This window comes from Sphaeramia orbicularis, chromosome 11, assembly GCF_902148855.1.
Source record: "Sphaeramia orbicularis chromosome 11, fSphaOr1.1, whole genome shotgun sequence".
In the NCBI taxonomy this organism is placed as follows: domain Eukaryota; kingdom Metazoa; phylum Chordata; class Actinopteri; order Kurtiformes; family Apogonidae; genus Sphaeramia; species Sphaeramia orbicularis.
Genome location: NC_043967.1, coordinates 47,360,333 through 47,386,421, shown reverse-complemented (window position 1 = coordinate 47,386,421; position 26,089 = coordinate 47,360,333). Strand labels below are relative to the sequence as shown.

Below are 26,089 nucleotides of genomic sequence, written 5' to 3'. Positions count from 1 at the left end.
GTACCTTTACCATATTTTTTTTTCCATTCAAGAATTTATTTATTATTCATCGATGGAACATACAAACAATAGAATATAGCAAGAATATACAAAACATCAGACATTCCAAGCCATAATAACCATAAACTAATAAGAAGAAGATATAAAAAGTATAAGAATAAATAAATTAAACATATATAGACAAAATATATATAAATAATAAATTAATTAAGAGAATAAAAATAAAGATCCAACAATCAGTAAAGGTACAGTTAGAAAAGGTGCATTTACTATAAACCTTTTGTGTAGTTGTTGAAATTTACGTATGTGTAGTTGTCGCGACGATATTTTTTCTTCAGGCTTTTATTCTGGACTCCTATTTACGACACTGGGGGTCCTTTTACGTCGCTCGTCGCAACAACGTTAACTGTAGCTGTTAGCATTTGGTTAGCAAAGTCTGGAGAGGTGTCCATGTGGAAATAACAGAAACTTAGAAATATTTATTGATCAAATGATGCATTGACTGTTGCGTTAAATCTACAAATGTGGTTGTAAGTGTTTATTATTGTATGTGGATAAAGTAAAGTGAAATCGCCGGTGTTTTTTTGACCATGTGGAGCTCAGGCCGCCGTGTCCTTCAGGACCTGTTCTGTCAGCCGGCTGTCAGGTCTCTGTCTCTGACTCCAGCTCAGGTCGGTAAATGTTAAAACTAAACTATAACCATAAATTAGGCAGTAATTGTAGTAGATAATAGTGACCACAGTTTTAAACCAGGACATTTAACTATTAGAATACACAAGAAGGAACAAGGTGCAGCCATGTAAATACTAATGTCACTTCTTATTCTATCATTTCAGTTCTGTTAATTGTTTGCTAATTGGGTTGGGAGTTATGGACAGAAATGTTATAATAATATCAATGATTTTCACAGTTAATGTCAAATCATTATTTCTTATGAGTTTAAAAGGCTGCTAATTGTGTCTGTGTGAATTTTTAAGAAACCAGATGTTTACACTGAACTACAGTTGCATGATTTAGTGAAATATAATTTTGTGCTTATTTTGGACAACATTGCCATTGCAGTTTATAAAGTTTTACTGTAGACTAATATAGCTTAAAATGCACTTTTCTTCTTGTTTTTGACTCATCACTGATAGTAAAGTACACTATTAATCAGTAAATGAAAGCACTGATGGGGCTGGAATAGTGGCAGCTTCATTATACTGTTCATATCAGCACTCAATTATGATACCTCATTATGTTTTAAGGCTTCAGATGCATGAGACGTAGACATTTAGATTTATTTTTAGGCAGTGTATTGGGTATAAGAAACATACACATCAGTACAACAACAAGAACAAATTTTGGACCCCTAAATGGTGTTGTATTGCTGTTTTTGATCATTTAATGCTTAAACCAGGGGTCTCAAACTCATTTTCTTTCAGGGGCCATATTCAGCCCGATTTGATCTCCAGTGGGTCGGATCAGTAAAATAATAACATAATAACCTATAAATAATGACAACTCCAAATTTTTGTCTTCGTTTTAGTGCAAAAAATATCCCATTAAATCATAAAAATACTAACTTTTTTAAACTATCCAAACAAAAAAGATGTGAATAACCTGAAAAAAATGAAATTTCCTAAGAAAAATAAGTGCAATTTTAACAATATTATGCCTTAACTTGTCATTTCTACATGTGCATTATGGATCGGATCTGCAAAGACAGGAAATACTTAGTAACAGGCAGAAAATGGTTAAAAATGTGCTTAATTTTCTTTCGACATTTCAGGTTGTTCATATTTGTTCAGGTTATTCACATTTTATTGTTACAGGATAGTTTATAAATGTTGATATTTTCATAATTTAATGTTATTTTTTACACTAAAACAAAGACAAGTATTTGAAGTTGTCATTATTTATAGGCATAATGTAATATTTTTTTCACATCAAACCAAGAAGAAAATATGGAGTCATTATTTCTTGTAGGTTATTCTGCTGTTATTACACTACTCAAAAAAAGTTAAGGACCACTTTTTCATTTGTGTATAAGTTTTTTATATGAGGTATTCTACTTCTGGAAATGCCCCAATGCAACTGTCCTGAATGTCCTCAAACACACTGTAATCAATTTCACACATGATTGGATTCAATTATTGAATAATGTCTCTGGCATCATTGCACATCCTGAAATGAGGGCCTATAGGGGTGTCAGCTGACCAAGTGAAGTGGTACAAAAGTGGGTGCAAAAGCATTTTCTGTCTTTAGTCTCCACAATCAGACAACTTGGTGACAACAGCAATGCTGAGACGCCACCTGAGTGAACCAGAAGTTGCCAGAGCCCTAGGGATGCTGGAAGCTGGCCTCAGTCAGCGAAGAGTAGCCGAAATGATGGGTGTGTCGCACAGTGTCATCAGCAGAGCAAACCAAAGACACCGAGAGACAGGGCTATACTCTGAGAGACCCCGCAGTGGCCGACCAGTTGCAACAACCCCTAGAGATGATCGCTACTTGACGAATCTCAGCCTCCGCAACCCCTTTCACAGTGCACGTCGCCTCAATAATGACTTCGCTGCAGCAACTGGAGTGATTGTTTCCACTCAAACAATCCGTAACCGACTTCACCGAGCCAATATGCATGCCAGAAGGCCAGCTCAGTGTGTCCCACTCACCCCTGCTCACAGAAGAATCCGTCTCAACTGGGCTCAGGAGCATGTCAGATGGACCCAACAGCAATGGCGCCGAGTTCTGTTCACAGATGAGAGCAGATTCTCCCTTGACCACAATGATGGACATGTGAGAGTCTGGAGGCAACCAGGAGAGAGATTTGCCGACCCCTGTATTGCAGAACATGACCGTTATGGAGGAGGCAGCATCATGGTGTGGGGAGGCATCGCCTATGGCAACCGTACTCGTCTCTGCGTGGTCCCTGGGGGAGCATTGACAGGAGTGAGATACAGGGATGAAGTCCTTGAACCTATCGTGGTGCCATTTGCAGAAAATGTGGGGGAAAACTTCATTTTCATGGACGATAATGCCCGTCCACACCGAGCAAGGGTGGTAACTGAGTTCCTCAAGCACCATGGAATTGAGCATATGGAGTGGCCAGCGAAGTCCCCGGACTTGAATCCGATAGAACATGTCTGGGACATGATGGGGAGGAGTATCCAGCAGCTTGAATCCCAACCACATGGACTGCAGCAGCTGGGTGTGGCTCTGGAGGCTGCATGGGATGCACTGGTCGTCAGAGACATCAATCGCCTCATCAGCTCCATGCGACAGCGCTGTGAAGCCGTTACTGCTGCAGGAGGAGGCCATACTCACTACTGAGCTGACTGAAAGACATTCAGACATTCATTTGTACCACTTCACGTAGTCAGCTGACACCCCTATAGGCCCAGTTTTCAGGATGTGCAATGATGCCAGAGACATTATGCAACAATTGAATCCAATCATGTGTGAAATTGATTACAGTGCGTTTGAGGACATTCAGGACAGTTGTTTTGGAGTGTTTCCAGAAGTAGAATACCTCATATAAAAAACTTATACACAAATGAAAAAGTGGTCCTTAACTTTTTTTGAGTAGTGTATTTGACTGTAGATCGTATTGGTCTGTATGTGGAACCTGAACTAAAATGAGTTCGACACCACTTTGCAAATTCATCCCATTGGAACCTTTGGCACCCGGGCCGCATGTTTGAGACCCCTGGCTTAAACACTTCTGCATATAAAAGGAACATGCAGATACAAGACGGGAGCATGAGGGTCATTTGTTTCACTTAACATTTCCACAGAACACAGTCATAGTGGAGCGCTGGTGGCAGGTCCCATTGTCTAAAGTAGGGAGTCCACCGAGGCTGCACCCTCGAAGACACAGAGTCTACAAACTGGTTGAAGACACCAAGCATCATCCCAAAGAGAATATGGAGCTCATCCTCACACAGACGGTCCCCAGTGAGTATGTGCATTCGGGACACAAGATGACAAGATGTTTGGACATACACTAGTGTCAGAGTTTCATCTAGAATTGAATGATCTGATGGTAACTATTTTGTTTTTAACTATTGGGTGATTCTCTGTCTCGTCTGCTCTGACAGAGCTCGGTGGGCGAGGAGATACTGTGTTTGTGAAAAAATCTGTGGGTCGAAATAAGCTGCTGCCCGAAGGCCTCGCGGTGTACCCATCACCAGAGAACAAACAAATGTTTGCTGAGGAGGCAAAAGTGTGTAACATACTTGGATACACCTGGATTCATTTGAACTAACATTTTATAGAATGTTTTGGTATTGATTGTGCCATTATATGTTGCGTACAGCTGATACGTGAAGGGAAGATCGAGGGACAACTACAAACGCGCACTGGTCAGTTGGTGAGTGTTCGAGTTTATTTATCATGTGCATTTCAAGTACATATGCTATAAAATATAATGAAATGGGGCTCTCACTCTCTCTTCAAAGCATAAAATCTATAAATAAATCTAAACATATGAATACCTTTAAATGATTAAATAAAATTTTTAAAAAAGTGTTTGAATGGTTAAAATTTAGTTGCAAGAATTTCATCTTAAAAGGACAGGGTATTAACGGCTCACAGTTTTTAACAAAGGATTCATGGTGTTTTACAGACAGTGGAGTTTCTGAAACGCACCAAGTTGAACATAAATAAAATACCTTTGGATGAATTCCAACTCAATAAAGAAGTTGTCTGCAGACAGTTTCTCAAGAAGGTAAGGATTTATTTTGTCTTGTTTCTTAATCCTGTCACTGTTATTTCCAAAAATGAACACTGACGTAACTTAAACTGTTTCATAGTTTACATTAGTGGTGCCACCTCATGCCTTGAAACTCTCACAAGAGCCAATAAAGGAGTTGGGAGACTACTGGTGTGAAATCACGGTAAGATGCATCATTTTTATTATATGTGTTATAAATTGAAATATTTTGTCAAAGATTTCCAATTGTTTCCGCTTGCTTAATCATATCAGCTGATTATGGCAAGGAAAGAAGTGCTTTTAGTTATTCCAAAATGTCAGTAGTGCAGAACTAATGTTTTCTAACGAGGAACCTCTTTTTATTATTAGTGTGCTGCTGTAGAGTATTTATTAGGTCTTAATTGTTAGTGTTTTTCATCATGTTTCGAAAACTAAATGTAATCATATTTTGTTCTTGTTTAATACTAAGTTTTGTGTAAACTAATATGCACTAAAGGAAGAAGGAAGTAACAAGATGAGACAAGACAATTCATAAATTACACTCCAAAAATCTCAATCTTGCCAAGTGTATTTTTCTCATCTCTAGCCAAAATATCTCATCACACTTAAAACACGACATAATCACCTAAAGAGTAACTTTTCAGTGAGATATAAGAACTTATTTTCAGACAATAGATCTTGAAAATCTTATTACAAGAAATCTTACCAAGATAATTTTGACTTGTTCCATTGACAGATTTTTTTTTTTGCTTGAATTAAGCAAACAAAAAAAAAACCCAAAAAAAAAAAAAAAACTCTTAAGCAAAAAAAATCTGTCATTGGAACAATTGAAAATGATCTTGGTAAGATTTCTTGAAATAAGATTTTCAAGATCAGTTGTCTAAAAATAACTTCTTATATCTCACTGAAAATTCGTCTTTAGGTGAATATGTCTTATTTTAAGTCTGATGAGATATTTTGACTAGAAATGAGACAAAAAAACACTTAGCAAGATTTTGATTTTTGCAGTGTAGCCCCAGAAATCAGGAATAGACAGACTGGTTTCCTCGACCCTTCTTGTAATTATCCTTTTTGAAACAATGGGATTCTGTGAAGTTCTGAATTCTCCTGCAAGTTTTGTGACACCCACAGAGGAACTATTTTCATGCTTTTGTCACTTCAGAGTTTTAAGTTAAGGCAAATCAACATCTGGGTAACCATAATTTATTATTTTATTGTTTGAGAATATCCAGGTTTTATCCAAGTTTACTCAATTCAGACATTCTTACACACATCATGTCACGTTTTTCTGCTTTAGACTCATAAATCTATGCAATAAGAGTATTTTTTACAAAATATGATGAAGAGGTTACTTTATTTTTACCTTTTTTTTTGCCAAGAAGTTAACTAAACCCAAGGAGCATCATTTCATCTCTCCCATGTCCACACAACAAAAGCAGGTTTCTGTATTATAAGAAAAAACAGACTAACTTTGGAGTTTTATTCCAGGTTAATGGAATGGACACCGTTCGCGTCCCCATATCTGTGCTGCCGTATGAAGACCTGTCTGCGAGTCACCAACGGCAGCTGAAGGAACAGAGGAGGCAGCAGGCGGACGCTCACATTTCACAACCTGCTGAGGAGGAAGACGCCGATGTACAAGCTGTTTCTGTCGAAGCGTCCGAGGCCGATAAAGACTCTGTGGGTCAAGTTAGTGAGAGTTCAACCTCAACACAAGCTGCAGCCGAGACAACTCCAGACACAACAGCGCCACCAAGTGACAGCCCGAAAAAAGAATAAAGGACTCCAGAGATTATCACCTAGAATGTAATAGATTATTTACTTGTAATACACGTTACACATGGATGAAACCATTGTCAGAGTAATTATTCAAGTGTTAAAGATTTACTTTTGTGTTAACCTTTAAATCCTCCATCATTAAAGTTTAAAAATCTCTAAAACTTAAGACATTCAAAGTCAAGGAATAGTTTTGAAGTCTTTATTTTTACATCTGATAATTTTTCGTCAATTTCAGTTCAACTCTTAAACCATCTGTTCATTTTAACATGTAACAATACTGACAATTAATACTAATATAAACGTCATTCTTCCACTCAATTTTTTTTATTTACCCAAGTCATATGTACATTATAAAAAAACACATTTCTAAATTAAACCTACCTCTGCTCAGAGCCACATACATATTAACCGTTAAATTTAACTGCAAAATGAAATGGAAAATGGGTCTAAAACTCTGACTAAACTCTTCAGAAGGTCTTAAAAAGCATTAAAGTGCCCGACACAGTGTATCTTTGTTACCAAACATCTTAAACCACCCAGTTTCATAGCACAAATGACATTAAAAGAAAAAGGTGGATTAACAAAGGATTACAAATGGACTTCTTGTGCTGTTTTTCTTTCTGTTTCTTAAGGGGATGAGAAAAGGCAGGAGCCACAAAGGAAACAGTTTTTATAACCGTGGACTGTTTTCAGGTTTTATTACAGGTAGTCTGTATCAAACTATTGTATGTTTTTCACAAGCTTGAAAAGTAACTACACAGCAGCTGGTCACAAAATTAAGTTTTTCTTTAGAGTTTTTCAGATATTATGAGGAAAGCCTTGATTAAGCAAAAAAACTTAAAAGTCAGTTGAAATAATGCACGACTTAAATTATTCTACGATTGTTTATCAAAGGTGTCATACAGAACAAAACCATTTTAATATTGTGCATCATAAACCTTTAACATTGAAGGAAAAACTGACATTTTCTACTGTTTTAGTTTGTATTGTGTTGTCTGATGTGGTTTTTATTCGGTTTTGGGAGTTTTGAAGAATGTTTCTATATTAGTTTCAGTTAACAAATACATTTTATCAATGCTACATTTAGTTTTAGTCTTAGTTTTCATTTACTCTTAACAACCTGCCTCTTTCTTTCCTCCATTTTCTCTGTTTGAGAGACTTCAGCCACTTAAAACTTCTTTTCCTACTAGTTTTTAACTTACTGCACTATCTTAATTATCTTTACTAGGATTTATCATTAACTTAAATTCTCAGAAAACACCCATGTTCCCTCACTAGGAGCAATTCTTTGTGCGTCGACTCTATAAACATGAAACAGATCCACTATACATGTTGACATGGTCATGAAAAAACAGATCTGAGCCACATATGAGAAAAAAAATATAAAAAGACTGGTTTGCAAGATGGAAACTGTAAAAACTAACACACCTGACCAAAAGCAGAGGCAGAAAACTGTATGAACATATCAAGAACTTTAATAATACGATTTAAAGGGGATTGGAGTGTTCTTACTAATCACTGACTCGTGAATTTTACGGCTCTAAAATAAAAAATAAATCTTGTTTTGTCTTAAAATGAGTGAACACAAACTGCATATTTGATTCTCTGGTAATTTCACTTTATAGACTTGGAACTGACAACTTTAAAATAACAATTTAACATTTAAAAAAAGAAAACTAACATGATCTGCACCTTAATGTGAGTCATAATGACAGCCTTTTTAAATGAGAGTTGCTGCTCAGTGTATAAATAAAATATCACAGCTGCCAAATAATTCCATCATCGCTTTATTTATTTACCAGAGAAACAAATGTGCTTAGATATATCTGTTTATCACAAAAGAAGGAGTCATACATCAAAATCCACTGTAATATGAACAGGGAGCACACACATTCAAAAGGAAAACATTTATAACGGGCATTTTCAGTCAATTTACATCGTCTGTACCAGACTCACCAAAGGTACCTTAAAAACACTGTTACAATGTTATATCGGTACAGTCCATTTTAGAAAATACGTGAAATCACTGTATTTGTACTGTAAATAATGACAGGATAATGTATCTGCTGGGGAACACCTCATCAAAAGAAACTACGGAATATTAAGTATTGAACACAAATACAGGATGGAGGGAAAGTCTGAACGTGTGTGTACGTTCTCTTCCTTGTCTGGAGGTGAGGTCTGGACAGGTCTAGTCTAACATCTGTCATGGGTTTTCCACATGCCACCAAAAGTCCACAGTTTGACATTTAGAAACCGTATTTAGCCTGGGTCTGCCGGCGGGTTAGCTTGTTATCGGCCCAGTTGTTCTTCAGCTCCAGCTCACGCTCCTTCGCCTGAGAAAGAACAGGATTAAGAGATGTGTCTTTTATAGGATGGAAATGAGGTCTAAAGGCACAATATGCAACATTTGCAACTCTGGATCATTCTGCTCTTCTCATTTTCTGCACCGCTCCATGTTATGACGTTCTGTCTGAGAGTCAAAACTCAGGGCAAAGCAAACACATGTACCTCTAATCCTGTTGCCTATATAACACCTGTCAGCTGGAAATCTGCAGAGGAAACATTATTTGGATGTATTTCCTTCTGGCCTGTGGGATGAATTTGTGAAATACAAAAATTACACTGAAGATATTAACAGTCAAGGGTGTCAAAATCATTTTAGTTGAGGGGTCAGAACAGTAAAATATGACCATAACAACCTGTAAATAATGACAACTACAAAGTGTAAGAAAAGTAAAATTGCATGAAAATGGTTACATTTACAAACTATCCACAAAAATGTAAATAACCTGAATAAATATGAACATTAAATGTCTTAAGAATCATAAGTGCAATTTTAACAATATTCTGCCTGTTACTAAATGTTTTGTGCCTTTGTAGATCCACTGTGATCTGTAAGTTGTAATATACATGTGTAAATGAGAAACTATGGTATAATATTGTAAAAACTGCAAAAGTTCAGGTTGTTCGTGGTTATTCATGCTGTTTACATTTTTATAAAGGATCCTTTGTAAATGTAAATATGTTCATGATATAATTTTACTTTCTTTAGACTAAAACATACAGAAAAGTTTGAAGTTGACATTATTTGTAGGTTAAGATAAGAAAAGATATGACTATTGATCCCACTGTGGGGAAATTTCACAGCTGACAGCAGCACTATACAACAAGCAAGTGCAGAGAAAAAGACAGGTGGAAAAAAGACACAGACCAGTGAAAAATGAAATATAGAGAGAAAAGTGACAAATGTATTCATATAAATACAGAATTAGAATTAAGATTAAAATAAAATATTATTTACATTGTGGTTGCACATGCACATGGGAGTGTAGGAGTTATCGGTTATTCTTGTTTTTTTTAGTTTAACCTGCACTGAAAAGACATTTTTACAAACTACTAGTATCAGCAGAAGTTGGCACTAGTAGTGGCCCATGACTAACACAAGGCTGCTTTGCAGAAAATACTGACTTTGAGGGAAAATAGCACTGAACAAAAATAAAAATGACCACCGCCTACATTTCTTCAGTGTGTCAGTTTTATGTTCTGTTCCACATTTATTGATTTTTACTATGAGTTTGATGTTGAATGATCCATATTTGTGTATCTGGGTATTTATTTCTTTGACTTTTATTTGACTCCAGTCTGGTTTCTGTTTTTTTTTCAGTGTAAGTATCTCACTGCACCAAACTTTAAGAATCCACCATTAGTCAACCTATAGTTGTAAGTGCATATTTCAGATAATCTCCATCTTGGCCAACCGGAGTCCTGAGTACACAGATCATAAAAACTTGAATACCTATAGGCTCAGCAATGAAAATAATCTCCACCCTGTGCTCATCCTGACTTAAAACACTATTTAAATGAGTACAAATAAAATCTAAGTTGTGACACAACCCAACAAACAGGTACTGACTGAATAAGCAGGATGTCTGTTAACACAAAGGTATAAAGTTGGTGACATTTTAGCCTTGAGCTCAACACTGGGTCATGATGTTTGTTTACAGTTTATTAATCAGAAGGAAACAGTTGTACAAAGACTTATTCTTGGGTCATTACAGACATGTATGACAATTATCCTCCAGGTGGATGTGTACAGACATGTATTAATGAGGAGTTTTTCCATCCACCCACCTGCTCTGTCTGTTTGAAGTAAACAGATTGTACTGTAAACACAGTATATATCCGATGTGCTTACACATGCATTGTTAAACAGTAATTTGTGTCAGAGTGACATAGACTTTAACTGTGAATCCAAGTTTGTACATTTTTGTGGACATTATATTACACCAATGCTGCACAATTAAACAGATCTCAATGTCGCCCGGTGCAATAACTCTTTTAACTCTAACTCAATTCTTGTGCTAACTTTCCGGGCCCTACATGGCCAGGCCCCTGCATACATTGCTTCCCTGATCCAGCCCTACAGCTCAACTCGTAGCTTGAGGTCTTCAGGACAGCACCTGCTGATGGTTCCACGGACCTGTTTTAGCACACGCGGTGACAGGTCTTTTAAAGCTGTGGCACCACGTCTATGGAATGACCTGCCTCTACACCTACGGTCCATGGACTCTGTAGAGAGCTTTAAGAAACACCTCAAAACCCTTCTGTTCAAAAAGGCTTTTTAGTCTCCCACCTGACCCAGGACCACCACAGGCTGATTACACTCTATGTATTCATCATAACATACTCCATGTGTCATCCCCCCCCCCCCCAGTCTCTCTATATCTCTATCGCTCTCTCTTTTCTCCTCCTTTACTCTCTCTCTCTCTCTTCAACCCCAACTGGTCAAGGCAGACAGCCATCCTTCAGGAGTCTGGGTCTGCTCCAGGTTTCTGCCCGTTAAAGGGAAGTTTTTCCTCGCCACTGTCACCAATCACAAGTGTTTGCTCCTGAAGGATTCTGTTGGGTCTCTGTAAACTTAATTTGATTCTGATTTGAATTGATAAAGCACTTTGTGACTCTGTCTGTGAAAAGTGCTCTATAAATAAAATCTACTACTACTACTACTACTATGACAGAACCACAAAAGACCCAGTGTGAGTATGATGATACTTTGGATTCAGTGAAAGTGAGCAGAGTTATTGTGTTATAAACACAAAATTACAGTCGCTACAGATTTGAAGTTTTTGTATGTTTTATACTAATTGAAGTTTGTAAGTTTAATGTCTGTGGATTATTCCTGATCACAAAACAAACAGATATGAACTGTTAATCCTAACATCATCTACAGTTACCACAATATGACCTTTTCACCTAATTATGTGGCCCTATATTAAGCATTACATGACCTGGACATAATTGGATGGTTAATTTTATGTCACACAAGCCTATAAATATCATATGAACTGGAGAATCACTCACCTGGTGAATGAGATATGTAATTTGGTGTTTGCGTCTCTGTTGTCCTGTGGGTTGTTCTCCTTTTTTCTACAGAAAAATACAAGTTACATCACATTACACATATGCTTTCTGACTTGACTGCATTAATTTATTTATATATATATATATATAAAAAAAAAAAAGATATAGCAAGTTTCAATACATGAAATTCAAGCAACTTCAACTCAGTCATTCCTGTTCTGGGTCTCCTGTGATAATACAAAGACAGTAGCTGGCTCACCTTGCTGAAAGACTGACGAGTCTGTTTCTCCTCTGTCATACTCTTGGTCATCCACTGCTGGTTTCCACTCAGCTGGTCGTCCCCTTTGATCTCCAGAAACTTCACCTCCTCTTTGCCTCGGTTCCTTTTCCCCTGCAACCTCATAAACTACAGCACAGGAAGAAATGCTTCTGTTAAACAGGCTGCTCCTCCACACTTGAAGGCCACAAACTGATACCAACACTGACTTCTACTGGACACTGAACTAAACATAAATTAGGGTTGGGCAACAGACAGATTACAGCTTTACAGTCATCTTATTATGTATATTGTTTCACAATAAGACCTAATGAAATTGATATAAAGTTGTATCAAACTTCTTACCGCTTCATCATCAATCACAGCAGAGTGACCAGGCTCTTCAGCCTCTGCCAGTCCAGGGTTTGGATCTTGGTAGTATGGCTCATTATAGTATCCCTGTAGAGAAAGAAGATGTTCATCTGTGTCTGTGGTCCATGACTCTGAGCTGTTATTCAGTCCATGCACACAGGACATTCTGTCGGTGTGAGTGACTTTACCTGAGGGAAAGCCTCTGGGCCTGCCATCGACTGCTGGTACTGAGGATACTGACCTCCCCATGCACCACCTCCCTCATGATTCCCGCCAAAGTCTAGGGGGGCATCTGACTGGCCCAGCTCATCAGCAGCACTGAATGGAAGAGGTTCTGTCAGGACCCTTGGTTCAGGGTCTAAGCTTGGGATGACAGCAGGAAGAGGCTGGGGGCTCTCTTCTAGGGAGAAGTAGTTCTGTGGGGATATGTCCTCTTCATCCTGGTCGTCAGTGGCTATCTGTCGAGCGAGCTGCATGGCAGCTGATTTAGCCGCAGCTTTGATTGCAGAAGGAGATGCACTAGAACCAAGCAGACCCTGAGAAGGAGCCCCTGGTTTGGGTCCTTTAGGATCTTGGCGTTTGGTGAGTGCATGAGGGATTAGGGCTCTGTCTGTCTCCTTTACTGTCAGGTTTTTGGGTTGTGGTAGGAGGGAAGACAAGCCTGAACCTCCACCCTGAAAGACAAGATGCAGGCATAGAAAGACAGTGTGATCTGTCCTCAGTGCTGTTGGAAGACTTTTTATGTCTACTGTGGCATCTCTAAGACACTATGGTTTTATCTTCATGTTTAACATCTAAAACAAAAGTAAAGATTCAGTGTTTGTAGCCCTGCCTTGAGTAAAACAATTATGAATAAATACATTTTTTTTTAAATTAAAAATTCTTACCTGAGACTGTAGTTTCTTCTTTGCTGGTTCATCATCATCCGAGTCAGACTACAGACAAGAAATTCACAGATCATACATCAGTGTATTTATTACCTGACCTCATATTACAGTGTAATAACTCAATACTCACATCCTGTCTCTGGATCTGAGGGACAGTGATCTTGACAGGCTCTGTTCGTTTCTTCGGCTTAGGCAGACTAGAAAATAAGCCTCCTTTAAATGGCTGTGGATTTAGGTCATCGTTTGATGTGCTGTCTCCTGCCAAACGCTCTGCTTTTGTCTCGTTGCTTGGTCCATCGTTTGCTCCGGGTTTTTTAGGAGCAGGAAGGACAGAGAAGAGCCCACCTGAACCGGATCTGTTCTCAGGGGCAGCAGAGCTGGAGGTTTCTTCTGAATCACTATCATCACTGCTACCATAGGCGACTAGAGACATGTTTGCTGAGGTTTTTACTAATGAAGATTATTACGCTGCAGTAACTCGTGGACATGGAGAACCACTTCCCTCGAATAGAGCTCAAGACGCCGTAACGTTAGCTTTATTTTTCGAAAAACTGCTTCCAACGGCAAGGTGAGATGGTCTTTATTCAAAATGCAGAAACACTGCTGATAAAATCATCCCAATGGGAGCTGTATGGTCATGAAATCAGTATCAGAAGGGCCTTGTAGCGACCACTTTAAATGAAATGACTGCCCCTACTACAGATAGCTGACTTAGCTAACATTAGCCAGGCCGCCGCGGCAAATGAAAATACTACAATTATCCTCTGTCACCTTTGTCAAATTATACTCCTCTCAGAGCTGGTATTGCGTATAATACAGCACCAACTGATGCAGCGGCTACAATTTCATGCACTAAGAAAAATAACGAAAAAACGGAGCTACTTTAACCCTAGGCTCCATCAAAACATTCGCCTCCATCGTTCATGATTGAACTCAGGCACTGCGCAGCTTTCTGCGCACCAGCTTCTTCTTCTTCGGTTTATTAACAGTTTGTAAATAACTGTAGCGCCCCTCAATGACTGTTCGTATGTTCATAAAATCAAGATTTTAATGTAAAACAAAAAATACTAAAATTAGGAAGTTTATTTCATGAAAATTCGAGCAATTATTTTTGTAAAAAACAAAAAACAAAACACACATTCTTAACAAAGTGTGAGCCACTATTTATGTTGATATAATGAAACAAAGAAATAAAAACAGTTTTTAGGTAAACCTTTACCTTATTCAAAAATAAACCATATTGAATTATTTATTTTATCTACTCCCATTACAAGCTGCTAGTGTAGTTAATTTACCAGTTTTCTAATACACAATACTCAAAAGGTTATTAAATACATACTTTAAATACATTTGATTGAAACACTGTACATCTCTGGTAATATTTGATCAACTAACATCCATCCATTTTCTTCCGCTTATCCGGGGCCGGGTCGCGGGGGCAACAGTCTAAGCAGGGATGCCCAGACTTCCCTCTCCCTAGACACCTCCTCCAGCTCTTCCGGGGGGACCCCAAGGCGTTCCCAGGCCAGCTGAGAGACATAGTCTCTCCAACTAACATTATTTTACATAATGTAAAGTTACATTATGTAAAATAATGTAACTTCCATACAAAAGTTGGAAACATGATTACAGTTTCCTCCGAGGTAGAAATAAATTACTACATTTAGTCCCAGTGTACAACTGAGTTAGGCTCTTTATTTTACATATATCTTTAACTGAATATTATTACTCATAGTTGCTTTTACTTTAATATATTTTATTAACATTACCTTTTTGCATATTTTTACATTTATATGAGGGTATAACATTTTTTTGGATTCAAATCAAGAAATCCATCTTTCTCCTATTTTTCTTTACTTAAACAGCAACAACAAAACAGGCTCAGACTTCTTGGCTTCATTGTTAATACTTGTTTTGTTCTGACACTGTATAGACCCACAGAATAGAAGCAATAATGACATAAATTAATGTATTTGTGTGCAGCTGAAACCTAATTAAAATGTGTAATCTATTTGCAGCCAGACTAAACCCTGTGACAGGGGAATATTAGGTCTTTTCACTTGAGGTAAATTTTGTGCCTCAGCTTACAGTGATATTTTAGATGTGTTTATGATGATGTCTGTGACAGTTTCAGAAAAATACTTTCCTGTTTCAACATGACATCATATTTGTACTCAAATCCAGGTTCATAAAGAAGTGTTTTCTTTCACTTTTGTATGTCTGACGTCTACTTCACCTGACGCCTTTTGGATGAACAGGTGGACTGACTGTTAAGGATGTATTACTTCAGTATTGGTAAGGTCCTAAACTTTACTGACTAATGTGTTGGATGTCTGTGTTTTTGTAACTGTATGCTAGTAATGTCACAATATGACATTTATTATAGTACCTTCAATTAATGCCAGTCCTGGACTCAGAGGAGACAGTTTTGGATTTTTTGTGCAGAGAGCTGGTCCATTGCCTTTATCTTACTAAACCGTCAAAAACATGGCCCACGGTCCAAAAGGGTCCATGGAATAAATTTGTGAGATTCCAGTGTTTCACTGAGGATATTATTGGTCAAGGATGTCAAAACTTTTTTAGAAGTGGAGGCCCACATACAAAACAATTCAATCTCAAGTGGGGTGGACCAGTAAAATACTATCATAATAACCTATAAATAATGACAACTCCAAATTTTTATTTTTGTTTTAGTGTAAAAAAGTAAAATCCAGATTATTTAGTTGTGTCTTTTGTATTCACATTTGTGGCCGTTCCCCCGCTGGACTGGAGTGAACTGAACCTAATTTACTCCTGAATATATACAAGCCTGAGATTATGTGTGCAATGAGGCACCTTAAACGCTGAGATGGACCATGTTTACACTGACTGACATACATAGGATTGTATAATTTTATTCCTTAATGTCGAGGTACGGTTTGTTTGTTGTCAGTTTTGTTTTTTGTTGTGGTTGTTTTATTTTATTTTTATATATTGCTATCACTTAGGTTATTGACTTTATATCCTTTTACATACAAAGATGTGCTGTATACATGTAACCTGTGACTGAAAAAACTCAATAAAATAAGTTGGGGAAAAAAAGGAAAATTACATGAAAATCTGAATAACCTGAACAAATATGAACAACATGAAAAGTCTTAAGAGAAGTACGCACAATTTTAACAATATTCTGCCGGTTATTAAATGTTTTGTTCCTTTGTAGATCCACTGTGATCTGTAAGTTGCAATGAACATGTATAAATAATAAGGTAATTGAATTTTATTTTTCTCAAGAAATTTCAGGTTATAATGATTGTTCATGTTATGCACATTTTTTAAAGGATAGTTTGTATACCTAAACATTTTCCATAATGTATTTTGGCTTTTTTCACTCCAAAACATACAGAAAAGTTTGGAGTTGTCATTATTTATAAGTAATTATGTTACTATTTTACCGGTCAGGCCCATTTGAGATCACATTGAGGTTTATGTGGGCCCGGATCCTTAATGAGTATGGTCTGTATGTAGTGCAGGGGTCTCAAACATGCGGCCTGGGGGCCAAATGCGGCCCACCAAAGGTTCCAATCTGGCCCGTGGGATGAATTTGCAAAGTACAAAAATTCCACAGTCAAGGCTGTGGAACTCATTTTAGTTCAGGCTCCACATACAGACCAATATGATCTACAGTCAAATAATAACAGCAGAATAACATACAAAAAAGAATGACTCCATATTTTCTTCTCGGTTTGGTGTGAAAAAAATATTACATTGGGCCTGTAAATAATGACAACTTCAAATATTTGTCTTTGTTTTAGTGCAAAAAATAACATTAAATTCTGAAAATATTCACATTTACAAACTATCCTGTAAGGCAAGGCAAGGCAAGTTCATTTGTATAGCACATTTCAGCAACAAGGCAATTCAAGGTGCTTCACACAGGACATTGAAATACAACGACAAGAGAAAAAGAAACACATTTAAAACATTATAAAAGAAACATGTAAAAGGTGAAGAAAACAACACATAAAATCCAAAAATATAAAAACACACACATTAAAGTAAGAGTTGCAGTGCAAAGTTTCGAAAGAGAATATAAAATTTAAAAAGTCAAAAGCCTTTTAGTCAAAGGCAGCAGTGAACAGGTGAGTCTGTAACCTTGACTTAAAAGAACTCAGACTCTCAGCAGACCTGATATTTTCTGGTAGTTTGTTCCAGATGTATGGAGCATAGAAACTGAACGCTGATTCTCCATGTTTAGTTCTGACTTTTGGAACACAGAGCAGACCTGCACCAGACAACCTGAGTGGTCTGGATGGTTCATACTGGACTAGAAGGTCTCTAATGTATTTTGGGCCTAAACCATTCAGTGCTTTATATGCTAGCAGGAGAATTTTAAAGTCTATTCTCTGACAGATAGAGACCTCAGAACTGGACTGATGTGGTCCACTCTCTTGGTCTTAGTGAGGACTCGAGCAGCAGCATTCTGGATCAGCTGCAGTCGTCTGATAGACATTTTAGGCAGACCAGAGAAGATACAGTTACAGTAGTCAACTCAACTAAAGATAAATGCATGGACAAGTTTTTCTGTAACAATAAAATGTGAATAACCTGAACAAATATAAACAACCTGAAATGTCTAAAGAAAATTCAGCACAATTTTAACAATTTTCTGCCTGTTACTAAGGATGTAGTGTCTTTGTAGATCTGATCCATAATGCACATGTAGAAATGATAAGTTGAGGTATAATATTGTTAAAATCAAACTTATTTTTCTAAAGAAATGTCATTTTTTTCAGGTAATTCACATCTTTTTGTTTGGATAGTTTAGAAAAGTTAGTATTTTTATGATTTAATGGGATGTTTTTGCACTAAAACAAAGACAAAAATTTGGAGTTGTCATTATTTATAGGTTATTATGTTATTATTTTACTGGCCTGGCCCACTGGAGATCAAATCGGGCTGAATGTGGCCCCTGAAAGAAAATGAGTTTGAGACCCCTGGTGTAGTGTATAGGTCATAGGTGTCAAACATGTGGCCCGGGGGCCAAAGGGCCAAAGGGTCCAGTCCGGCCCACAGGATGAATTTGTGAAATGCAAAAATTACACTGAAGATATTAACAATCAATGATGTCAAAATCATTTTAATTCAGGTTCCACATACAGTGCAATTACAGTTACAGTTATACAGTTAGATTTCAAGTGGGTCAGATCAGTAAAATATTGTCATAATAACCTATAAATAATGACAACCCCAAATTTTCTCTTTGTTTTTTTTTGGTGTAAAAAAGTCAAGTTACATGAAAATGTTTACATTACCAAACGATACTTTTACAAAAAAATATGAATAACCTGAACAAATATGAACAAAGGGAAATGTCTTAAGAAAAGTAAATGCGATTTGACCAATATTCTGCCTGTTACTAAATGTTTTTGTGATTGTAATGCACATGTGAAAATGATAAACTGATAAACCGAGGGATAATATAGTTAAAATTATACTTGTTTTTCTGAGGACAATTCAAGTTGTTCATGTTATTCAGATTTTTAAGAAAACTTTGTAGACGTAAACCTGATCATAATATAATTTTACTTTTTTCACTGTTATTATTTTACTGGTCTGGCCCACTGGAGATCAAATCGGGCTGAATGTGGCCCCTGAAAGAAAATGAGTTTGAGACCCCTGGTGTAGTGTATCGGTCACAGGTGTCAAACATGCGGCCCGGGGGCCAAATCCGGCCCGCCAAAGGGTCCAGTCCGGCCCACAGGATGAATTTGTGAAATGCAAAAATTACACTGAAGATATTAACAATCAATGATGTCAAAATCATTTTAATTCAGGTTCCACATACAGTGCGATTACAGTTACAGTTATACAGTTAGATTTCAAGTGGGTCAGATCAGTAAAATATTGTCATAATAACCTATAAATAATGACAACCCCAAATTTTCTCTTTGTTTTTTTGGTGTAAAAAAGTCAAGTTACATGAAAATGTTTACATTACCAAATGATACTTTTACAAAAAAATATGAATAACCTGAACAAATATGAACAAAGGGAAATGTCTTAAGAAAAGTAAATGCAATTTGACCAATATTCTGCCTGTTACTAAATGTTTTTGTGATTGTAATGCACATGTGAAAATGATAAACTGATAAACGGAGGGATAACATTGTTAAAATTATACTTGTTTTTCTAAGGACAATTCAAGTTGTTCATGTTATTCAGGTTTTTAAGAAAACTTTGTAGATGTAAACCTGATCATAATATAATTTTACTTTTTTCACTGTTATTATTTTACCAGTCTGGCCCACTGGAGATCAAATCGGGCTGAATGTGGCCCCTGAAAGAAAATGAGTTTGAGAGCCCAAGTGTAGTGTATAGGTGTTCATGTGAGCTGTGGTGTGTGTGTGTTCAGTATGTTCTTCTGTCAACAGGGGCGCTAACTGAACTGTGCGTCTTGTCAGGTACCGGGGGCGCGTCTGCACAGAGGAAAGCGGGTTTCAATTTCAAACCCAAACAGTTCCGAGGGAAGAGCCCGCGGATTGTCGGTATTATTAAACTAACACACCGCCGCTTGTAATTCTAGAAATAGTACCGTTTCCTCAGCATCAAACATAACTATAGATTCCCTCCTCGCTGCGGTTTTCGTCCCCAGACTCCGCTAAAAAGTCGCACAACGCGTCTTCTTGGGCACTTTTTCCGCGCCTGGTTCATTTGACAAACGGACGCTGTGTGTGTTTGTTTGTTTGTGCAGGTGTTGACCTCTCCGGATCCGACACACATCCATAGTCTTTCTATCACACATCTGTTAGAGCAAACCGCGTTTTTGCAGGAAAATGCCGAGGTCCAACAGGCAAAGGGAGTACAAACCCGGAGATCTGGTGTTTGCTAAGATGAAGGGGTATCCACACTGGCCTGCGAGGGTAAGTACCTGTCGTGAAAGAAACAGTTAGACGCCTAAACTTGAGTGCTATTTCCAGTCCGTGTTGCTGAATGCGTCTATCACTTGTTTATCACTTGCGAGGCCTAACTGTAGTTAGCTAGCATGAGTTAGCTTAGCCCGGCGGTGCTAGCTCACGTTGCCCAGCTAGCTAGGTTAGCCCGCAGCCGTTAGCCAGGTAGCATCGAATGTCTTTCGTGTGATTCATCCCCTCCACAGACACCTACCTCACTTTGCTTTAACTAACTGAGAATGTATTTGGCAGCTGGGAACAGTCACTTATGCTCCATTTAATTTACTTCCAGCTTTAACACCTAGCATTCGCCTCCCGGGGGCCCTGCTAGGTTAAGCTAATATTAACTTTATGAATTAAAAGGCGCTATTACATTACCCAACATCCATTAACGGTCACACCACTCATCCAGGACCGAGACTTAAGCATCCGTTTGGATACGACTATGTGAGGACAAACACACACCAAAGCACGTTGGTAACTAATCTACGAGCGACATAAGTTTTAAGTTTTTTTTTGTCTCTCATTAACTGTTGCATTTAACTTTCAAGTAGCTGTGTTTGATATTCGTGCTATAAAAACAGAACGACCTGCCTACACCTGTTGCAACAAGCATAATAATGCTTCTATGTGACAATAATTATCTTCATTTATTAATATTAGTTTTTTTTTTTTTAAATTTTTTTTATTTTGCCTAGGCTTATTTAAAGAGCTAAATCAGTAAAACAGTCCATAACGTAATGTCTACCCCCGTCCACAAACACAGTTGCTGTCAGTGTTTCCTAATAATGCAACTGCATGGAAGACAAGACATGCCAATGTATTAGTCAAACCTGTCAGTGTTTCCCTCTAAAAAGCAGCCTCTGACAGAGTTTCAGGATTATTGGCATAAATAGAGTCACTAAAAAAGGAAAGTGCATGAAAATGAGCAAAATAAATGTGGAATATGCTCTAAAAGAAACTCCAGGTTCCAGTGTTTGTATTTTTTGTTTCAGTTTTCCATGTGGCAGCACCTCATGAACACCTAACTTTTTGCATCCCAGTAAAAAGTGCATCACATAAATTTGTCTGTTAACACTGAATGTTCAACTTATGAGTTTCGATATGAAGCCGTTTGCTGTGTTTCCCGGTCAGCAGGCCCTGCCCCACCTATCCTGAACAGTGGCTTTATCTGACAGGAGGTCTGGTGGAGCCAAAACATGGCCATCATACTGCTTCCTTTTACCTCTTATCCATTACTGTCATGCTTTTTATGAATGAATAATACTTAGTGGCCCCTGCTCTCACTGGGTTTAGTAGGAGATGAATTAGATTATTACGCATGCTATTCTTGTTCTGTTTTAATAACCTGTTTTTGCTTACAACTATAATCACCTAAATATTTGGTTTTTTTTTTTAGCATCCTTTCTAAAGAAGTTTTGTTTTTTGCTTCACAGATTGATGAGTTACCTGAAGGAGCAGTGAAATCGCCCTCAAACAAGTACCAAGTGTTCTTCTTTGGAACACATGAGACGTGAGTAAACTATTAATGTCTTCATCTGATTCACAGCAAAACTCTTAACGATGCTGATAGCATTGATAAAACTGAAATAAATATTACTAATGTGCACATATTTGCTCAGATATACGTTAGGCAGTTATCAGCCCTCACAAAATGATTTGCAGCAACTTTATTGAACACTGTGCAATGTCAAATTCATCTCAATCTGTACTTGTTGTACATGAGTTATTTGAAGCTGGAAAAACTATAAAAATTATAAAAAATTCTGATTGTCTTAAAATTATCTATTAAAATTCATTGTAACTTATAAAGTTTTGCTGACCGTTGCTTTTCTGATGACAATATTTCAAGTTATTTTCATTTACATCTTCAAATAAGTCTTGCTCTACCAAACAATAACTTTAATGAATTTCTAGTAAAGAAAACAGTGGACCAATTATTTTATTTTGATCATATTAATGTATAACACGAGTCAGTAATCTAAAAATTCGAAATGGGTACAGACAACTAGAAAACCAGTTGGACATTAGACTAAATGTGTGATGTTGGAGTCTAAGGGTAAACATATGAAGTGAAATCACTTTTGTCCTATAGGGCTTTCCTGGGAGCCAAGGATCTGTTCCCATACGATGAATGCAAGGAGAAGTTTGGAAAACCGAACAAGAGGAAAGGCTTTGCTGAGGGACTCTGGGAGATTGAGAACAACCCTACCGTTACGCATGAAGGCTATGAGGTGTGTGTGTCTGAGATAGTGGTTGGGTGTGTGCTGTGTCTAAATGTCCGTTTGTTTCACTGGACTTTTACTAGTGCCATTTTGCTGCTGCCTGGTTTTTGTTAAGAAACAGTTTTAGTAATCTTCTGAGCAAAAGCAGAAAACATGTCTCAAGTTTTAAGTTCACTCATGATGCAACAGATTAGATTTTACCAAAGACCACAGACAGGATTAATTTTACTTTTGTGGCAAATGTGGTTTTAAAAAAAAAAAAAAGAATCCATGTGAGACAAAGTGATGCAAAAAATCATGCTGCTCACAGACTGGTCAACCCAGAGTCATTGCTGTGTCAATACATGTGTGTGTTATCATGTCATGACACAGGAGGCTAAGCCAACTGAGCAGGAAATCTATGAAAACGTTGGAGTGAACTTTCCAGTTGACTTTGTGTGGTTAAATAAACTGACCACAGGTTTGTCTGTAAACCACTGTAATCTCACCTGGAAAAATTCTTAAAATGACTTAAAAAAAAAAAAAAAAAAATTCTAACCTGCAGTTTTAAGTTTTTTCCCCGACCAGTGTTGCATTGCTCATAGCTAAAGCTATCATGAATACCATAATAGTTTACATTGGTTGCTATGACAACCAGCCATACTGAAGGAGTGCTGTACCTGCATTTGACCATGTAGCTCTTTTTTTTTTTTTAAGAACCAAAACTCTTGGCTTTGTGGTTTTTTTTTGTTTTTTTTTTTCTGCTTGTACATCTTACAAACAAAAAACGTCATTTAAAATCAAGTTTTGATGATTTGGTCTTCTCTGTCATTCTAACTCCAGTACCTGTTTTCCTTGTCTTTCTTTGACATTTCTGCATTAGTCAACAAAGAAGGACAACTCAGAAGGTGCAGGTGACACAGGTGGTTCAGAGAAACCCGAGGCCGAGGGCAGCAGCGATGAGGATGAAGGGACCCTTGTCATTGACGAGAAGAACGAGAGGGGAGGAACCAAGCGAAAAGCAGGCGACTCCACAGAGGTGAGATCTGGGCCTGATGAAGTGCCGAGTGATGGTAGCGCTCGCACAGCGGTGTTTCATGTGTTTGACACCTGTTGAAATGCTTTTTAGGCATCTCCTAAGAGGCTGAAGGACACGGAGGCAGATGGTGATTCGAAAGTAGACAAGTCTAACACGGAGGCCAAGCTCAACGATGTGGCCGGGCCCAAGGCAACTGCTCCGTCTTCACAGAGCGAGTCAAAACCAGAGGCCCAGGAAAACGCTGCTGCAGGAGGCCACCAAACGGCAGATAAGGTCACACATTTGGTACTAGTTTATTTTCTATGTACAGTGTCTATATATTGTCTGCTCTAATTGTTCTAATGAGTCTTTGTTGTTCTCCCCGCAGCCTGTGACAGACAGCGCTTAACAGCAGGTGACAGAAGAAAACAGGAACATTTTGATGCTTCTCTGGAATTTAAGCATCAAAATGGTTTCCTTCAGGATGCCAGACATCAGCTGTTTTAATTAATAGGAGAATTTAAAGAAAAAACATGTTTGTATTGAGAAACAAACAAATCATCATTTGCCACTTTGGGATATCATATATCCCAGAAACAAAAGTTTGCTAATTTGAAAACAATTGAGCTGAGCACTTTAAGGCTCATTTATAAATGGGATTTTGGTGTGTATATATTTTTGTTTCTAAGTGCAATTACATAAATTACAAAGACTTAATGCTAGGTGTCAAACATTTTTCAGTTTAGAGGGAATAAACACTGAATATATTACAAATAAAACCTAGATGTGATGGATTTTTGAGAAAAGAGTACATTTAAATCACAAAAAAGTACATTTATTTCAGTCCCAGTTAATGGTTTTAAAATGTTGATATTGTACAGAAAAAAAAAAAACAGATTTTCACCCGCGCTCGAAGCTTTAGCTCATAAAATAAATGTTTTACTTCCATTCATTTCACTTAGCTTCTCAGCCTGGTCTTAGATTATATATTCAGTCATTGGATACATGATAAGTTGCACTTTGAGAGTTTGTTTGTTTTTTGTTTTTTTTTGCCTGAATAATCATTTGTCTTGTTCATTGTATGATGTTTTTATGCAACACAGGTTTTGTTGCTTTGGTGTAGTATGTGCTTTATTGCAGGTGACCAAATTTAAGTGATTAAAGTCACTGAATCCCTTATGGGGTCTTCTTGGATATTGGACATATTGAATATGTAAAGCCCATTCGAGAAGAACTGTTTAAAGACTTTACCAGGTTCAGTGTGTTTTGCTGGTTATTGTGTGCATTACTGAGAAGAGAAAGACATTCCTGAATGTTGTCGTCAGAGCTCAGCCTTGAAACATTGTCAGACAAGGTGGAGAAATTATATTTTGGGGGACATATAACCCTCCCCACTGTTTCTGGTGAAATTATCTGGCAAACTCCAAATCCATCAACCCAACACAAATTAATTCTGTCACATTTGTCATTTAGCTCAGATCAGTGCCGCCTTTGCTTGATACTGGAGATATAATTGTGAACCCTTGCTTGCACTCAATAACTGGTTGTACCAAATATGCTTCATTCTCAGCTCGAATATGTTGATCACAGAGTTAATATGGACACCGATTTTTTTTTTTTTTCTTAAAGATACTAATTACAGAAGAAGTTTTCAAATTGTAAGAAGGGAACAGCCAGTAAAAGTTTTAATCTTGTGATTTAAAACCCTCTTTAACTGGAATATGAGTCTGTTTTCTTCAATTGTCTATTTTGTTCACTGTGACAGTTTGTTAAGACATGTTGTTTAATGTCTGGTGGTGTTCTTTTCCAGTGTATTTTTGGTGCAAACTCAAACCCTAAGGTTCAGGTGGTAGAAATACTCGGCCTGTACACGTTACACCATTACTTGTATGTCAAAGCCATTGCTTCAGTGTTCTTTCCTGTATTTGGCAATTTGAGCCCACAGTTAATCAAATGATGCTCCTAAAGGGAAAGCTCGGTTCTAACAAGTGTGAGGTTTTTTTTTGTTTTTTTGATGTTTGATATGGCTTATGCACCACTTCCACACCCACCCTGCTGATGTCAAAACATAATATGGTCGCAGTGCCCCACTCTAGTCAGAAAGTAACCCCAAAGTAAAGATTTGGTTTTTAAGTGTAGTTTTTGGTTTAGTTTTCTTTTACTTTTGGAAGCTGCCATTCATCTTAATCTGCTGCTTAGTTTACTATTGTAGTTGCCAGTCCATTTAATAAACTTGTTGATTACAAAAAAAGCTTGTTTTTGTCATATTTGTGTAATACCTTACAAAATAAGCCACAATTAAAGCAAAGTTTAAAATGAAAAAAACCTGTGTAGGAGAACTTTATTTTTTTGCTGTAAAATGCATGTCATTACACAACTAGAACACAATTTAACTATAAAGTGAATTAAACATTAATCCTCCACATTAATCAGATTAAACAATATACCAACATATTAGATCAAGTTTTAGTTTCAAGACCCATGAGAGCTCATACTAATTTTCATTCTTTTCAAAGCTCTTATAAAAGTGTTGAGATTGTATTTTGCTTATCCAGCGGCACATCATAGTACTTTATCTTCCTGTATT

General features: G+C 37.3%; 3 protein-coding genes across 6 annotated transcripts; 2 read left to right on the top strand and 1 right to left on the bottom strand.

The window, feature by feature from the left end:
* Positions 1-383: 383 nt before the first annotated feature.
* On the top strand, positions 384-6,650 carry mrpl9 (mitochondrial ribosomal protein L9). The gene is made up of 7 exons (XM_030148111.1): positions 384-671; positions 3,774-3,933; positions 4,077-4,201; positions 4,295-4,348; positions 4,604-4,705; positions 4,791-4,874; positions 6,179-6,650. Exons 1-7 carry the CDS (start codon positions 591-593, stop codon positions 6,467-6,469), a joined length of 897 nt encoding a protein of 298 aa, XP_030003971.1. The 5' UTR covers positions 384-590; the 3' UTR covers positions 6,470-6,650.
* Positions 6,651-7,511: 861 nt separating this feature from the next.
* prcc (proline rich mitotic checkpoint control factor) lies at positions 7,512-14,295 on the bottom strand. 2 transcript variants are annotated; one of them, XM_030148106.1, is made up of 7 exons: positions 13,479-14,295; positions 13,349-13,396; positions 12,650-13,135; positions 12,456-12,551; positions 12,093-12,239; positions 11,834-11,899; positions 7,512-8,805 (listed from the first exon to the last, which is right to left on the bottom strand). In XM_030148106.1, exons 1-7 carry the CDS (start codon positions 13,779-13,781, stop codon positions 8,719-8,721), a joined length of 1,233 nt encoding a protein of 410 aa, XP_030003966.1. In that variant the 5' UTR covers positions 13,782-14,295; the 3' UTR covers positions 7,512-8,718. The 2 variants fall into 2 exon arrangements, with proteins under 2 accessions (XP_030003966.1, XP_030003967.1); XM_030148107.1 differs by having other exon boundaries at positions 12,456-12,548.
* A 1,288-nt stretch (positions 14,296-15,583) lies between these two features.
* Positions 15,584-24,974, top strand: LOC115428881 (hepatoma-derived growth factor). 3 transcript variants are annotated; one of them, XM_030148113.1, is made up of 7 exons: positions 15,584-15,643; positions 20,082-20,250; positions 21,717-21,793; positions 22,376-22,514; positions 23,368-23,523; positions 23,614-23,796; positions 23,891-24,974. In XM_030148113.1, the coding sequence occupies exons 2-7, from the start codon at positions 20,164-20,166 to the stop codon at positions 23,909-23,911; spliced, it is 663 nt and encodes a 220-aa protein (XP_030003973.1). In that variant the 5' UTR covers positions 15,584-15,643; positions 20,082-20,163; the 3' UTR covers positions 23,912-24,974. The 3 variants fall into 3 exon arrangements, with proteins under 3 accessions (XP_030003973.1, XP_030003974.1, XP_030003972.1); XM_030148112.1 differs by lacking the exon at positions 15,584-15,643 and adding an exon at positions 19,734-19,875; XM_030148114.1 differs by lacking the exon at positions 15,584-15,643 and having other exon boundaries at positions 19,726-20,250; positions 23,368-23,526; positions 23,617-23,796.
* Positions 24,975-26,089: the final 1,115 nt, after the last annotated feature.